Source organism: Ornithorhynchus anatinus, chromosome 10, assembly GCF_004115215.2.
Source record: "Ornithorhynchus anatinus isolate Pmale09 chromosome 10, mOrnAna1.pri.v4, whole genome shotgun sequence".
NCBI classification, from domain to species: Eukaryota; Metazoa; Chordata; class Mammalia; order Monotremata; family Ornithorhynchidae; genus Ornithorhynchus; species Ornithorhynchus anatinus.
Window position 1 is genome coordinate 43,633,341 of NC_041737.1, and position 17,612 is coordinate 43,650,952.

At 41.8% G+C, this 17,612-nt stretch overlaps 1 protein-coding gene across 1 annotated transcript; it reads left to right on the forward strand.

Moving 5' to 3' along the window:
* The first annotated feature begins 12,391 nt into the window (after nt 1-12,391).
* LOC100076538 (hyaluronidase 4) lies at nt 12,392-17,327 on the forward strand. Its single transcript, XM_001507853.3, has 3 exons — nt 12,392-13,345; nt 15,160-15,249; nt 16,917-17,327. Exons 1-3 carry the CDS (start codon nt 12,392-12,394, stop codon nt 17,325-17,327), a joined length of 1,455 nt encoding a protein of 484 aa, XP_001507903.3.
* The last annotated feature ends 285 nt before the right edge of the window (nt 17,328-17,612 follow it).

Below are 17,612 nucleotides of genomic sequence, written 5' to 3' on the forward strand. Positions count from 1 at the left end.
CTTCAAATCTTCTACATTTTATAGAATTCTTGATATTCAGGACAAACAACAACATCAGTGGTATTTATTGAGTGCTTAGTGTATGCAGAACACTATACTAAGCCTTTGGGAGAATACGACAGAGTTGGCAGACATGTTCCCTACCCACAACAAGCTTGCAGTCTAGAGGGGGTGACAGGCATTAATACAAATATTTAGTTCATAATATATAATTTATAGATACGTATGTAAGTGCTGGGGGTTGAGGGTGGGGTGAATACCAACTACCCAAAGGTCAGAGATCCAAGTGCATAGAGCAGATACTCTATGGAAGGGGTCAATCTCCCGCAACTGATTGAGTGAGGTGAGAAAGAGAGAGGAGGGAACAAGAGAGGGAAGGAGAGAGGAATGACTAACAAAACATGTTTTCAAGTGATTTGGTGTGAAGGAGAGGCAGAGGTGGGAGAGGAAAGGGAGGAGAAGAAAAGGTCGGTTGAGGAGTTGGGATCTATGGGGTAAATTCTGTCATAGAATAGACGTACATAGACGTATGACAGAATCTACAAGGGCTAAGAGGAGTGAAAATTGATCTACTGCCTGGTGAATCTGATCAATTTGACTAACTGGATAACTCGGGGTTTTTTGTTTGCTTTTAACCGACTTTGTTAAGCACTTAAGTTTCAAGCACTGTTCTAAGCACTGAGGTAGATTCAAGTTAATGAGGTTGGACACAGTCCCTGTCCTAAATGGGACTCTCAGCTTAATCAGGATGGAGAACAGGTGTTGAATCTCCATTTTATAGTTAAGGAAACTGAGGCACAGAGAAGTTAAGTGACTTGCCCAAGGTCACACACCAGGTAAGTGGTGGAGCTGGTTTAGAACCCAGGTCCTGTGGCTACCAGGCCTGTGCTTTATCTACTAGACCACACTGCTTCCCATGAATATAATCTCAATATGATCATTTTATCTTTAATATAGGTCTTTTTTCTTAATTATCTGGGTTATTATTTCCCCTCTCCTCTTTCTTTTGCTCAGATAGATGTAGCTTAGTGGACACTAACAAAAGTAAAGCTAAAAGGTCAAAAGGTCATTTACTCCAGCTCACTGCCTTCAAGCAGATTTACTAGTTGTCCTTTACCAATGGACAGCTCTCTAAAATGTGTCAGGCAGGAGGACTGGGAGTTCCATACCGGCCTTAACATAATGAGGGCAATGAACAAGCATGACACAATTAGAAAAAGAACAATGATATCAGTCAGAGAACTGTGTGCTATCTTTGGCCTAGAATGTATTTTCAGGTGAGCTGGGCAACTTAGTATTTTTCATGAGTTCATTTTCCCCATCGGTGAGAGGGGGCCCATGTTCTTCCTGGTAACTATCTCAGAGCAATGATGGGAGGTTGATTATTGATTTGTTATCTAGAGAGCACTTGGATATTAGAGAATAAAGATACTACAAACCCAAAATGCCACTGTTCACCTTTCCCCCTCCTACCTCACCTCTCTGATCAATTACCACCCAGCCTGCACACGTTGCTTCTCTAATGCCAACCTATTCACTGTAACTTGATCTTGTCTATCTCACCTCTGACCCTTCCCTGATGTCCTGTCTCTGGCCTGGAAAACCCTCCCTCTTACTATCCGACAGGAATTAATCACTCTCCCCACCTTCACAGCCTTATTAAAAGCATGTCTCCTCCAAGAGACCTTCCCCAACTAAGCCCTCATTTTTCCTTCTCCCACTCCCTTCTTTATGGCCCTTGCACCTGGATATGCACCCTCTATTCACCCCACCCTCAGCCCCACTGCACTTATGTACATATCCATAATTTATTTATTTATATTAATGTCTGTCTCCCCCTCTAGACTGTTGGTAGGGAACATTTGACCTAAGGAAAGGTAAAGGGTTACTATAGATAATAATAGCAATAATAACTGTGGCATTTGTTAAATGTTTACTGTGTGCCAGGCACTGTACTAACAGCTTGGGAGTATACAAGGAAATTAGGTTGGACACAGTCCCCATCCCATGTGGGGCTCGCAGTCTCAATCCCCATTTTACAGATGAGGTAACTGAGGCACAGAGAAACTAAATGACTTGCCCAAGGTCACACAGCAGAAAAGTGACAGAACTGGGATTAGAACTCTTGACCTTCTGACTCCCAGGCCTGTGCTCTATTCACTACCCCAAGCAGCTTCTCATAATAATAATAATAATAATAATAATAATAATAATAATATTTGTTAAGTCCTAACTATGGATCAAGCACTGTTCTAACCATTGGGATAGATCCAAGGTAATCAGGTTGTTGTATTGCACTCTCCTAAGAGCTTTATTGTTGGTCACGCAGGAAACTGATGTTCAAGCAGGTGTAGGCACACATCATTTCCTGGTCCTTAGTCTAGTGCTTAGCAGGTTAAACCACCCTAATTCTTCTCCCAGTCTTAATAATTAGCAATAATTGTGATATTTGTTTAGCACTTACAATGTGCCAAGCACTGTAGAAAGTCCTATAATAGATACAAGGTAATAAGATCTGACATGGTCATTGACCCACATGAGGCTCACAGTCTAGGGCGAGGAAGATCAGGTATTGTATCCCCACTTTACAATGAGGAAACAGGCTGAGGGAAGTTAAGTGACTTGCCCAAGGTCACTAAGCAGGTACATGACAGAGGCAGAATTAAATTCAGACTCCGAGAAGACTTTGAGACATTCTTACTGAGTTTAGTATACACCCTCTTGAAAGTGTAGGGGAGAAGAGCAATGACTGTTTTGTTTTGGTTTTTTAATGGTATTTGTAAAGTGCTTACTATGTGACAGACACTGTGCTAAGTGCTAGGGTAGACACAAACTAATAAGGTTGTACCCAATCCATGCCCCACAAGGGACTCATTGTCTTAATCACCACTGTACAGATGAGGTAACTGAGGCCCAGATAAGTTATGACTTGCCCAAAGTCATACGGCAGATAAGTGGCAGAGCCAGGATTAGAACCCAGGTCCTCCAGCTCCCAGGGCTGGGCACTATCCATTAACCCTGCTGATTTATGGAAAAGAAATCTCCAGGATCCTGTAGAAGAAAATCCAAAATGGAAATTTTTTAATTAGGTAATTGCTAAAACTTGTCCTGAAGAGAATCTTGGTCTTGGCTTCTCATTCCAAGACCTACTCCTGGAAGGAGCAGATATGGAATGATATGATCTCAAGTTCACCATAATAAGTGGGACAGTTTAGTTGGTGGCAGCTAGAAGACTGGCTGTATTTGGAGTCAAGATTGGGTCAGGTGACCTTTCTAAAGGAGTAAGACCAGGGAGGGCCCTCTGCCTGCCTTTCTGATTGGTCCTTCTGCCCCTTCACATACCTTTATCTAGGAAAGCAGCATAGCCTGGTGGAAAGAGCAGGAGCCTGGGAGTCAGTCGACCTAGATTCTAATCCTGGCTCTGCCACTTATCTGCTATGTGATCTTGAGCAAGTCACTGAATTTCTCTGTTCCTCAGTCCCCTCATCTGCAAAATGGGGGTTCATTACTTGGCTCCCTCCTACATAGAATGTAAGCTCCATGTGGAACCTGAAGATCTTTTATCAGTCCTAGAGCTTAGTACAGTTCTTGTCACACAGTAAGTGCTTAACAAATACCATGATTGTATCCTGAACCTCTTCCTATTGCTTCCTACCCTTCTTAATTGACTCCGTTTGATGCTTAACGTAGTTGTTGATTGAAGGTCACTCACTCTCCCTTGTAGTTCAGGATACATTTTTTTCAAAGCAGAGGTATTTTTAGGGGAATTTTCTGTTGTCTCCACAGAAACCAGTCAATACAAAGTTGATGTCCTTGCTTTACGTTTTGGTGGATTTACTTTACAAAATCTTGGCCAAGTTTACTTGGACTCTGATTAGACCCCACTTAGCTTGTTAGGTGTCCTGTTTTGGTTCCTAAAAATAAACCAGAATTAATATCATCCTTAATCACAGTATTTCTGTAGTCAGTAACTTGGAATTATTGCATTCACTTTAGCAAACATATAATTAAGAGAATTATTATCTTGGAAAGGAATGCGTTTGGGAAGCCTGCCATAGCAGGGTTGCTCTGATTGGAGGGTAGAGTTTAGCCTTCTTTCCAGACCAAAGGCATGTAGATATCTCCCTCTTTGAAGATTACTGGAAGAGACTTCCTGTGAATTTTTGTGGGTTTGTGTGAATGCCATGTGTATGTTTCTATGTATGTGGTCATGTGAATGCCTTGAGAAACACCATGGCCTAGTGGAAAGAGTACAGGCCTGGGAGTCAGAAAACCTGGGTTCTAATTCTGGCTCTGCCACTCATCTGCTGTGTGATCTTGGGCAAGTCACTTAACTTCTATATGCCTCATTTCCCTCAACTGCAAAATGGGGATTCAACAGCTGTTCTCCCTCCTACTTAGACTGTGAGCCTTATATGGGACCTGACTATCCTATATCTACTCCAGTGCTTAGTACAGTGCTGGCTCATAGTAACAGTTTAACCAATATGACAGTTTTTATTGTTACATGTGTACTTGTGGGAATGGCAGGTTTGCATTTGTATGTATGTGTATGTATATGTGTGTGTGTGAATGTCTCTTCAAGCACCATGATTTCATCTATTCCTCTTCAGGGTACCCCAACATGATTCAAATGACACTTTCAAAAGCATGATGAAATGTTACATTTGGAGACAGTTTGACTCTCTTTTGAGGCCCAGTTGTTCTTGGCACCACCCACATCATTAAGCAAATTAGCCTCCAGGGTTGTACACAACTTCTAGACTGAACACAGTTTTCCTCTTAGGGCTGGTCTAGATCTTGCTAGAAGATAGTGCATACGAAGAAAATTCCAGTAGCCCTCAAAATCTGCCTTTGTCCAAACAAAAGACTGTTCGCTAAGTGCTTAGTACATTGCTTGGCACACAGTAGGCACTCAATAAATACCACTGATGATGCTACCCTGTTAGCAAGCACTGCCCTTTTGCCCTGGGGAAAGCCCTTTCCTCTCTGGCTCCTCCTCCAACAGTTCCCATATTACTGGGCCTAGAGGACACAAACAGATTTCTAGAGATGCAGACACTCAGACTTTACAAATACAAACTTCTTCCGCCTGACTTTTCTGGACCCACCCTCGTTTCTTATAGAGTCGTGGCTCTAACCTATTTGGTTTACATGGTTACCTTAAAGGGCACTTGGGTTACTTACAGTTATAGAAAATTAACTTTCCCCCCTGCTAAAATCCCTCTGCAAGGCAAATCTAGACACAGAGTTTTGTTTTTTTTGATACAGCATCACAACATTCCTTTTCTCTTCCTCTGTTGGGTTTCTTGTTTGCTCCTTCACTTCCTAATAGGCTAGTTGCGACCTTCTAATCTTTCTGCAGGGAAAAGAAACATTTCCCAAGTTTCTTTTTACTTTGTTTTCCAAGCACACCTCTTTTAACCCAAGACCATTTTTAGGACAAAAGACCCTTGTTAGGAGAGGGGACTCTTCCCAACCTTCCACTGTTCAATCCATTTCCAATATAAACTAGGGCTCTCCTTTGGGAGCATTAATCAGCAATTAATGACTTGCTTGGTTAATTTGCTACCATTTTCAATCAATCAATTGTACTTATTGACTTTTTACTCTGCACAGAGCAGTGCACTAAGCACTTGGGAGAGTACAGTAGAGTGAGTAACAATAATAGGAGTGGCATTTGTTAAGTTCTTTGTATGTTCCAGGCACTGTATTAAGTCCTGGGGTAGACACAAGATAATCAGGTTGGACACAGTCCCTGTCTTACATAAGGCTCACAGTCTTATTCCCCATTTTACAGATGAGGTAGATGAGGCCCAGAGAAGTTTAGTAACTTCCCCAGGTCACACAGCAGACATGTAGCAGAGTCAGGATTAGAACCCAGGTCCTCTGACTCACAGGCCCATGCTCTTTCCACTAGGCCACAGATCCCAGCTCTCAAGGAGTTTACAATCTAGCAGGAGAAAGAGACTTGAAAATATATTATGGTTACTATCATTATGGTACTTACTTGGTGCTTGCTATGTGCCAAGCACTGTACTAAGCTCTAGAGTAGATATAAAATAATCAGATTGGACTCAGTCCCTGTTCCACCCAAGGCTCCCAATCTAAGTCAGAAGGAGTAAGATTTAATCTCCATTTTATGGATGAGGGAACTGAGGCACAGAGAAGTTCAGTGATTTGTTCAAGGTCACATGTCAGACAAGTGCAGGAGCCGGAGTTAGAACCCAGAGCCTCTGACTCTTAGACTCAGGCTCTTTCCACCAGATCACGCTGCAGGTAAGGGAAGTAGTTTAGAAGGATATGTATTTAAGTGCTGTAGGGGGTGGGGGTTAGAGGGGAGGGCAGTGAGTGCTGAGGGAATGTAACTAAGTATAGGCAAGGCCACAGTGAGGCAAACTAGGGTGGGGAGATGAAAAGTTAGTTAGGAAAGGCATTCTGAAGGAGATATGATTTAGTAGGACTTTGAAGAGGGGGAGAGTATTGATCTGACAGATAAGAAGTGGCAGGGAGTTCCAGGCTGAATGGAGGGCATCAGCAAGGGATGGAAGATGGGAGAGAGTTGAAAGGAAGGCACAGCGGAGCAAAGGGGGTTAACTATTCAGTAGTTCTTAGTCATGACATGAGAGTCTGGCTTGAAGAAGCTGATGAGTTTCAATAAACCACACAAGTTGTACTGTGGGATATCAATGCATTATTTATACAAGTGAAAAACTATGTAATTTAACTAAAAAGACCCTTCTGATTTTGAGTAAGGAAATATTCTTGTGGGGATGGAGAATAAAATATGATCACTGGTTCCAAATCAGAGAAATTAGATATGAAAACAGTGTGCTAGGCACTCCATCTCATTCCCCTGTCAATGGTATTCTTGCTTTCAAATCATTCAGGAAATGAGGTTCCACAAATTCCATGGGAAGATAATGCCATATTTTTGAGACTTTTCCTGAATTCCTCAAGCTGAATGTTTATTGCCTGGATTTTATTTTATTATTTCCAGTACTACTTCTTGGATTCCCTTCAGCCAGGCATTCCCCTCACCAGGATTTTTATGCATTCAAATATTTATGGAGGATTGGCCTCCTTTAGCTACTCTCAGACTCTCATTAGTTTGTTTAAACTTTCCTCACAAGTTAATCTAGTTAGGGCTTTTCAGCAGTGGAACACATTCCACCCGGATGCCATGACAGGGTTCCATTTTAGACTCCTCCACCGGCAGGACATTGGTGAACGTGGCAAGTTTCAAGGCCCCAGGGCTGCTAGGATTTCTAGTCCTGTGACTAGAATACAGGCACTGAGAGCCACCTCAGTTCCTGCTTTGTGGGTTCCAATTCCTGATCCTGGAGCCTTTCAGGAATTGTGCCCAAGTAGGTCCAGGATTATGATTCTTGTGGGTTTGATGTAGAGAAAAGTTATTTTCTTGCCACCTCCTTCATTCAGCCAAGGCAAAGTTTACCCTCGCTCTGTATACAAACTCCAATCGGCAAAACTCTCAAGGTCACTTGAACCTAATAGCAGGTCTTACCCTCTACCACCTGTAGAGTTCCTACCTCTGGTAGCAGGAGAGATGGTCCTGCCTCTATCACCACTGCCGCCACCACCACCACCACCACCACTGATCAATCGATCATTTTTATTGAGTGTGTACTAGGTGCAGAGCACTGTATTAAGCACTTGGGAGAGTACAATATAACAGAGTTGGTACACACATTTCCTGCCCATAATGAGTTTACAGTCTAGAGGGAGAGCCAGACATTAATATAAATGAATAAATTATGGTTATGTACCTAAGTGCTGTTGGGCTAAAGGGGTGGTGAATAAAAGGAGCAAATCCAAGAGCCAGGTGACTCAGAAGGGAGTGGGAGAAGAAGAAATGAAAGCTTAATCATCACCATCCTTCTCCTCCTCATCATTATCATTTCAAGGAGGGCAAAGTCTAGATTTTAGCAGAAAACTTTGCTCATTCATTCATTCAAACATTTATTGAACACTTACTGTGTGCAGAGCACCGTACTAAGCAACTGGAAAGTACAATTCAGCAACAGAGATGATCCCTGCCCACAAAGGGCTCACAGTCTAGAAGGGGGAAGACTGACATCAAAACAGGTAAACTGGCATCATTGGCATGGCATTAATATAAATAAATAGAATTATAGATATATACACTCAAAACAACTTATTCTTGCTTAAACTTGACAGGTTACCCTAGTGAATATTCATTTTGTTTTTGGCTGGTGGATCCATTTTCTTGTACTAACTGGTGCTGTGAATGAATTTTCTCAGTCTAAATACTTTTTAAAAAAGAAACCTGGATAGATAGATAAATAACAGTGCTTAACACTTAGTAGGTGCTTAACAAATACTATACTTATTAATTATAGAGAGGACTCACTGATGAGATTAATTCTGTAACTAAAACTTGGTCCTGATGCTCTGTGTCCTATCTAAGCAAGCTATAGTTCAGGAATCCAAACCTGCCAAAACACAAGGAGAAATTAATTTTTAGAGACCAAATTGGAACTTTTCAAGGGAGGTTATCCTCCATTAGCATTTTAACCCTGGGGCTCTTTTTGTGGACGGTTTAGACAAGGGAATTGAATGTATTTTATTCATTCAATAGTATTTATTGAACACTTACTATGTGCAGAGCGCTGTACTAAGCACTTGGAATGTACAATTCGGCAACAGAGACAATCCCTGCCCAGTGATGGGCTCACAGTCTAAACGACAGTCTTGAAAGTTTTATCAAAAACTTTACCTGCTCTAAAGCAGAATTTGTGGTTTGGAATGACAGCATTTTCTCAGTACTGGACTGGTTCTTTTCACCAGTCAAATAGTGTAAGAATATGTAACTTTTCAGTAGCTTTAGAGGTAAGATATCCTGTTTCTACCATCAGGGCCCCAGTGCTCATGACAACTGCCAGCCAGGATAGGAAGTCTCTCAGAGATCCATGGTAGTGCACCTTGAGATTGTCCAATAGTTTGTTTCCATCACCCTGTGATGCATATATTTGTTATCCCAAAAGTAACGGAAATCATCCAGAATTGAACTAGTCAGTCCTTTAGGCTTGGGGCTGGCTGCTGAGTTTCAGAGAGATAGCCATTTCTCCAAATGCGAGCATTATACCTGGTCAGGTTGCTCTGGCCCCATCCTGGGTTATAATAATAACAATTATTATTATGATACTTGTTAAGTGCTTACTCCTGTGCCACGCCCTGTTCTAAGCGTTGGGGTAGATTACAAATTAATCAGTTTGGACACAGTCTCTGTCCTACATGGGACTCACACTCTTAATCCCCATTTTACAGATGAGGTAACTGAGGCTAGAGAAGTTAATTGACTTGTCCAAGGTCTCACAGCACACAAGTAGCAAAGCCTGGAATAGAACCCAGGTCCCCTGACTCCCAGGTCCAGTGCTCTTTCCACTAGATCATTCACTCATTCAATCATATTTACTATGTGCTTACTGTGTGCAAAGCACTGTACTAAGCACTTCATGCTGCCTCTCTGAAGAAAGAAGAAAAAAGAGAACGAAGGGGAGCAACCAGCTTTAATGATGGAGTCCCTGGAATTTTGGAAGAAAGAAGGTCAGAACAGAATTGTATTTCTATCCAGTTTTTCTGCTCTCACCTCATAGAATGCAGAGCTTAAAATCTTGTGGGACTGGGAAACTATTTTAAATGAGAAATTACAGTAGATGGTGTTCTCCCCCTGGGAAAGCAGTGCTTAAATTTTAAAGTAGATTCTGCAGGAAGAATTTAGCATCTGGGGAGTTAATAACCTAATCTCCATCCTAAGGAGAAGGCAAGGGGTAATCAGACTGGCCAATTCCTCCTTTCAAAGTCTCCTGTAGAATCTGTGTGCCTCACGTGGGACAGGGATTGTGTCAGATCTGATTAATTTGGGTCTACCCCAATGCTTAGAACAGTCCTTGACACATAGTAAATGCTTAACAAATACCATTATTAACTACAGTTTATGTTTTCCATAGGTATGGTGTGTGATTTCAGTGGGACTATGTAGTATATTATGCTACTGTTCAAAAATTCTTCATCAGCAAATTTGTCTTCCTACTATTCGGAAATCTTAGAGAAATGCCCCAGCAAAGTGGATGAGTTGAATTTGAGAAACAATAATAATAAACAATAATAACACTTGTTTCAGGTTTTTCCAGAAGTCAAAATGAGATGCCTAGTGCTCTTAATTAATTTATTTTTTTCAATGGTATTTGTTAAGCACTTACTATGTGCCAGGCACTGTCCCAAGTGCTGGGGTAAATACAAGATAATCAGGTTGGACACAGTCCCTTTTCCTAGATGGGACTCCTAGTCATAATCCCCATTTTACAGATGAGGTAACTGAGGACCAGGGAATTTCAGTGATTACCCAAGAGACTTGCTTAATGAATAAGCTAATCAAAGGAAACTTAACTTCATAAATTATCATTTAAAAGGAGTAGGATGGTATTCAGTAAAAGATAGAAGCCCAGAAGCTTGCCTTAATGAAAGATAAGCTAAGAGACTTTGTCTCTGTCCCTCTGAATCACTACTTTGGACTTCCTACCTCTGACCTCTCTCTCTTCATTCACATTTGGAGTTGTGTGAATCATTTTCCTTAAAAGTTGTTTAGGTCACATGCATCATCCTTCCAATCCCCCCCAAAATTCTAGAGAAAGCTGTGACCCTCAGATTCTCCACCAGTTGGTTTCCCCATACTTCACCAAGGGTATTTACTTAGTGCTTACTCTGTGCAGAGCACTATACTAAGCCCTTGGGTGGGTACAATACAACAGAGCTGGTAGACACTTTCCCTGCAGAGCAAACTTTCTCCATTATACCCAATTCATAATCTAGCTAACTCCTCACCATTCCCACCCTTTGCTTTCCCGCTTCTGAGTCATTGCTCACATGAGGTTTTCACCATCTTTAGCTACCTAATGAGATGTTCCTCCTCAAAACTCACCCCCTTCCAGGTCTTCCCTAACTCCCTCCTCTCCTGGTCACCTCAATCACTAAGACTGTCCCTGCATTAGGAAATCTGCAATTTTCTCTACATTTAGAGGTTTGTTTCCCATTTCTCCCCCATAGATGGTAAGTTCCTGGTGGGCAGGGATCACATCTACCAACTCTCTCTAGACTTTAAGCTTGTCTCTAGACTACAAGCTCACTGTGGGCAGGGAATGTGTCTGTTTATTGTTATATCATACTTTCCCAAGCACTTAGTACAGTGCTCTGCACACAGTAAGTGCTCAATAAATACACTTGAATTGAATGAACTCTGTTGTTTTATACTCTCCTAAGCCTTTAATACAGGGCCCCAAACAATGTAAATTATCAATACCATTGATTGATTGATTGTTGATGGATTGATATTGTAAACCTGCATCACTCATTAGGCTGCAAGATTGCAAACTGCTTGAGAAAAGGGATTTTGTGTTATGCTGCTCTTGTTCTTCCCCACAATGCAGAAAGTATAGCTTATTTCATAAGTAGACACTTAATAAAGATATTAATGATAATGATGATGGTGATGTTGATGATGGTATTTAAGTGCTTATTATAAGTCAAGCACTGTTCTGAACACTTTGGTAGGTACAAGTAATCAGGTCGGACACAATCTCTGTGCCACATGAAGCTCACAGTCTATAGAAAGGAGGACAGATATGGAATCCCCATTTTACAGTTGAGGAAACTGAGGCATAAAGGAGTTAAATGACAACTTCATACAGCAGTCAAGTGGCAAAATTGAGATTGGAACCCAGGTCCTCTGACTCCCAGGCCCTTGGTCTTTCCATGGGGCTACACTACTTCTCATATAATGTGAGAATATAATAATTACTTGCATATAAAATAAAGTCAAAATAGTCTTCATCTGTAAAATGGGGATTAAATACCCTATTCTCCCTTCATCTCACATGTTAAGTCCATGGAGGATGGGGACTGTAGACTGTAAGCTCATTGTGAGCAGGGAATGTGTCTGTTTATTGTTATGTGGCATTCTCCTGAGTGATTAGTACAGTGCTTTGCACACAGTCAGCATTCAATAAATATGATTAAATGAATGAATGAATGAATACAGATATCATCTGTGATTCTGTGATAATGATGCTACTGCTGATAACATGCATCTACCCAGCATTTATTACAGTGTATATTGTAAGCATTTTAACAAAATCCAGTTATTAGATTTTTCATGATTTAATTGCTCTTTAAAATCTCTGAATAAAAAGAAATGTATAAGCAAAATGTATTTTATAACAACATTGGACTATTGTGCAAACATGATTTCTTTAGATTTTTCTTCCCAAACTGCCACCTAATGAAGAGAATATTGGCTTCTCCTTTCCAGGTTGCACTAAATTTAATGGCCTCACAAATAATTTCTCCTGTAATGAAAAGAGGATTTAAAAGACAATTAAAAGTCTACATCATTCAGCCAACCCATCTCCTGTCATGGCTACTGATATCATTTCTTTTGGAACTCACTTCTTCATTGAAACCTGCCCAGCATCCGATTTTTCAGAAGAAACCTTTCGTGGCAGTTTGGAATGCCCCTACAGACCAGTGTCTGTTTCAGTACAACACTGGAATTAATCTGAGAACATTTCACATCACTGGAAGCCCCTTGGCCAAAGCCAGAGGTCAGAATGTCACCATTTTCTTTGTCAACAGACTGGGTTATTATCCTTGGTATAATGCACAAGAAGATCCCATTAATGGTGGCCTCCCCCAGAATGCCAGCTTGCAAACCCACCTGATTAAAGCTAACCAAGACATCCGACACTACATCTCCGCTGAGGACTTCAGGGGTCTGGCCATGATAGAATGGGAGTATTGGAGGCCTCAGTGGTCATGCAACTGGAATGCCAAGGATGTTTACAGGCGGAATTCTAGGCAGCTGATTTCTGAGAGACTAAGAAACTTATCAGACAACAGTCTGGAGCACTCTGCCAAGGTCTCTTTTGAAGAAAGCGCAAAGGCCTTCATGAAGGAAACCATTGAATTAGGTATGAGGAACCGACCCAGGGCCCTTTGGGGCTACTACTTATATCCAGATTGCCACAGTTATAATTTCCATGAGCAGAACTACACTGGCTCCTGCCCTGAAGATGAAGTTTTGAGAAATAATGAGCTTTTCTGGCTCTGGAACAGCAGTGCTGCCTTGTATCCCTCCATAAGTGTCCAGAAGGCTCTCAGGAATAGTAAGAACCTATGGCTCTTCTCTTGGTTTAGGGTGAATGAGTCCCTGAGGATTTCTACCATGATGTCTTGTGACTATGCTCTACCTGTCTTTGTCTACACAAGGCTGGGCTATAGAGATGCCCCTTTGACATTCCTTTCTAAGGTAAGAATAAATTATCTTGCTCAACTCAAGGGCCTGATTTCTGTGCCTAAAACTCCTATAATAGAAGTAGTAGAAATAGTGGTGGTAGGGGCAGAGCCAGCCTTAGAGCCCAGGTCTTCCGACTCCCAGACCCATGATCTTTCCACTAGGTCATGTAGCTTCTTTTCAGCTATAGAGGTTGTAGGTAATAGGGGGTAATCAAACACTGATTTAATGTCAAACACTACTAACTAGGCACTGGGTTACATACAAGATAATTAGATCAGACACAGTCCATCAGTCCAATCTGATTATCCACCCATCGTGGCACCAAATCAGCTCTAAAATACCATAATTAATTATTATTTATTGAGCAGTTACCATGGACAGAATACTGTACTAATGGTTTAGGAGAAGTCAACAGAGATAGAAAACACACTCTTTGCCCTCAGTGAGTTTATAACCTACTAAGAGTGATAGTACATATAAATCTTTTAATAATAATAATGTTAGTGTTTGTTCAGCACTTACTATGTGCAGAGCACTATTCTAAGCACTGGGGTAGATACAGGGTAATCAGATTGTCCCTCGTGAGACTCACAGTTGATCCCCATTTTACAGATGAGGGAACTGAGGCACAGAGAAGTTAAGTGACTTGCCCACAGTCACACAGCTGACAAGTGGCAGAGCCGGGATTCAAACCCATGAACTCTGACTCCCAAGCCCAGGCTCTTTCCACTGAGCCACGCTGCGAGCAAGAGAAAGAACAAGGATATACCTGATAGGAGCAGGAAGGTGAAAAGATGTTTGATAAATTAATAAGTAAAAATAAAATGCACTTTATCTAGGATTGGGCCAAAGTTCAAATCGTATGTGGTGGTCTGAAGTCCTCTATTTCTTATCAGTAATCTATTTTCTATTGAAAATAAATTTATCTCTGTAAGAGTGTGTAATTAAGTGACAAACTCTCCCAGTCAAAGAATATAGCTAGAGAGATATGAAATTCTTTTCAACAGTTGCAAATCTTGAGTTCTCTTCAAGGAGAAGGCTGACACTTTCTTCATCATCACTTTCCTAACCAGGCTCAGAGAGGGGCACATGTTGGCTTTCTATGGGACTGCTCCCATGTGGCTTTTTAAAGCCCATTTAAGACATGGTGATCTACACCTAGGATGTGAGAAGTGGGGATATTAAGAGCTTTGACAAGCTCTGAGGTAAAGAATTGGGAGATTTAAGAAAAAAAACCCCTCATAATCTACTTTAACAAGATTCTAAACCACCAACCCAGGCCCTTCGACTGTGCAAGTGTTTAAATATCCCTTAGAAAGGTCAGCAAAATTTAAGGAATCAAACTGATATGGTTCATAGGTCACTCACGGGCCCGTAAGAAGACAGTTCCCACTGCAGCCCCCTCTCCATTTCTTATTTTCTGGGTTTCTGGATTTCTCTAAACAGAGGTTTAGTGGAGAAAATACAGAACTATGGAGTTCTAATCCTCCCTCAGCCACTTGCCTGCTGTTTGAACTTGGGCAAATCTCTTAACTTCCCAGTGACTCAGTTTCCTAGTGGTTATTGGGGATTAAACACCTGTTCTCCCTCTTAGATCAAGCCCCCAGGTGGGATAGGGTCTTTGTCTGTTCTGATTATCTTCTAGCTACCCCAGTGCTTGACGTAAAGTAAGCACTTAACAAGTACCACGATTATGATTAAGCAGCACCCTTCTTCCTCTAAAAAGACAGAAAATGAATTATATTACCTCTGCTATCCTCTTAAGCTCTCCTTTCCAAGGTTCTTGTATCCTGTTGATATTGCTTTCTTTATTCTTTCCATTCCAGCATGATTTGATTAGCACCATAGGAGAAAGTGCAGCTCTGGGTGCAGCTGGTATTGTCATTTGGGGAGACATGAATTTAACTTCATCTGAGGTAAGTCAGGGTCTTAAAGGTGTATTTTTTGAATTAAAGAAAATACAGAACAATCATTTTTTTAATTCTAAAAAAAATTAAAACGTTCATGTGGTTCCCTACAGTTTGCTGGTAGAATATTCTCTCCTTTGGAAAATAAAAACTGTAACACTATAACCAGCCTCATGAGAAGTGGCACCTGGGGAACCACATTGTCCATGAATTTGTATATCTATTGGCTACCAGAAGGATAGCATTAGGGGCCAAGAGGAATTTGATCACCTGAAGCCCCAGTTGAATAGTTTATAATTCACTCCAGCTCCTTCAGATCAATAGAGGATCTTCCACACACCAGACAGTTGGGAAAGGTCCAGATTCAGGGCCAGGAAAGCTGAGAAGGGGGGATGAACATGGCTTTTAGTGGATATAGCAAGGGCTTGAAAGTCAGAAAAGGACCTGGGTTCCAATTCTGGCTAGGACACTTCTCTGCCGTGTGACCTTGGACAAGTCTATTAATTTCTCTGAGACTCAGTTACCTATTCTTTAAAATGGGGATGAGTGTGAGCCCCATGTGGGACAGGGACTGTGTCCAACCTTATTAACTTGTATCTACCTTAGTTCTTAGAGCAGTGCTTGGCACATAGTAAGCACTTAACAAGTGCCATAGTTATCAGTATTATTAAGTCTGGGGTTGCCTCTCAAAACTTCACCAAGATCAGGCAGGTGGAAATGTTGACAAACCTAGCCTTCTGGAATGTAAAACAGTTGGGATTTGTGAAGGTGAGGGCAGGGAAGATGGAGAGCAGGCTGAGATCCCACCCTCCAAGACCAGGCTGAGGTATGGCTCCAGACCTCAGAACTCCATCCTCTCCACCCCACTGCTGCCAACTTGGCATGGAGCCCTACTCTCAGCTGGAATGGAGAACAGGTGGAACAGAGAGGCCTGTATGAGGTGGGGTTTCAGACCAAGGCCAGCTCTGCCTGGAGGCTGGTGAAGCCCAAACACTCTGCCCCAGCAGCATGGAACTTCTGTTCTTAATGTGGCTGAAATTGTTGAATTGTGTTGTTCTTTTCTCCCTGGGGGATGTTCTTTCCAGCCAAGGATGTGATTGACCAAAGAAGGACTGTGTTAGAGTCAAGATCCCTGCGCCTCTCTTTCCAGGGCTTAATACATATTAATTACCAGATTCTTTCTAGAAACCTGCTCAGTAAGACCTCCAGGAGGCTGCAGAAAGACCTGTGTGAAAATGTACAGGAAATGTTGGCTGGATTCTATCCCTTCCACAGCTGTGAAAGGGACAGAGGCTTGAGAGGCCACTGGAAGGATGGCCAGTCATCAGTCACAATGGGCAGCTCAGTTTTTTATTAATAATAATGATAGTATTTGTTAAGCACTTATTATTATGTGTCAAGCCCTGTACTAAGCAGGTTGGACACATTCCCAGTTCCACTTCCACATGAGACTCACACAGTCTTAATCCCCATTTTACAGACGAGGGAACTGAGGCACCGAAGAATTAAATGACTTGCCTAAGGTCAGACAGCCGACAAGTGGCGGAGGTGGGATTAGGACCCAGATCCCTCTGACTCCCAGGCCCGTGCTCTATCTACTAGGCCACACTGTTTCTCTAATCACTCTAAATAATCCCACTGGAAACAATGAAGTGCTTTGTCTTCTTTATTTCCAGGGCAACTGTACGAAGGTGAAGAAGTTTGTTACTTCCCATTTAGGGAACTATCTCATCAATGTCACCACAGCCGCAGAAGAGTGCAGCCGGCATCACTGCGGGAATAATGGGAGGTGCACACGGAAGGCCTGGAATGCCCATGATTACCTTCACCTCAACCCTCAAAGCTACTACATAGAGGCCTCTGAGAATGAGGAATTTATGGTGAAGGGAAAAGCCTCTGGCACAGACTCGGAAGTCATGGAAGAGAAATTTTCCTGCCATTGCTATCGGGGTTATGGAGGAGCAGACTGCAGAAATGTTAACCCATCTGAAGAACCTCCTGGCAGCCCTGCAACTCTCCTGTTTTCTGGATTATTAGTAATGCTCTGTCTGCTGGCTTTAGCCTGTCATCGGGGTATCCAGCTGTGAACTAATTGAGGTCAAAGGGCACATCCGTTTGGGCAAGAGACATAGACTATAGTGATTTTTCTCTCAAACTCATTTGAGAGGTGCTGAAGCAGGTTTTATGCCACTTAGTGCAAATAGGAAGAAATTGCTTTTTTGGCCTGGATCGACTGTAGACATTAAGGCAGGACCAAAAATAACACCATCCATCTTTTTAATGTTTTTTTTATTAAATGAATTTTAAAGCTGTTTTAAAGAGCAATTTTCTCCCCTACAGCTTGCCAAGAGATATGATTCTATGTTAAGGCA

What these genes read in the sequence shown, in the direction of transcription:
- LOC100076538 (XM_001507853.3), top strand. Translation starts at nt 12,392, where the DNA reads ATGAAAAGAGGATTTAAAAGACAATTAAAAGTCTACATCATTCAGCCA. An exon ending in CTTTGACATTCCTTTCTAAG is followed by an intron (nt 13,346 to 15,159) that starts GTAAGAATAAAT and finishes TTTCCATTCCAG; the next exon opens with CATGATTTGATTAGCACCAT. An exon ending in TGAATTTAACTTCATCTGAG is followed by an intron (nt 15,250 to 16,916) that starts GTAAGTCAGGGT and finishes CTTTATTTCCAG; the next exon opens with GGCAACTGTACGAAGGTGAA.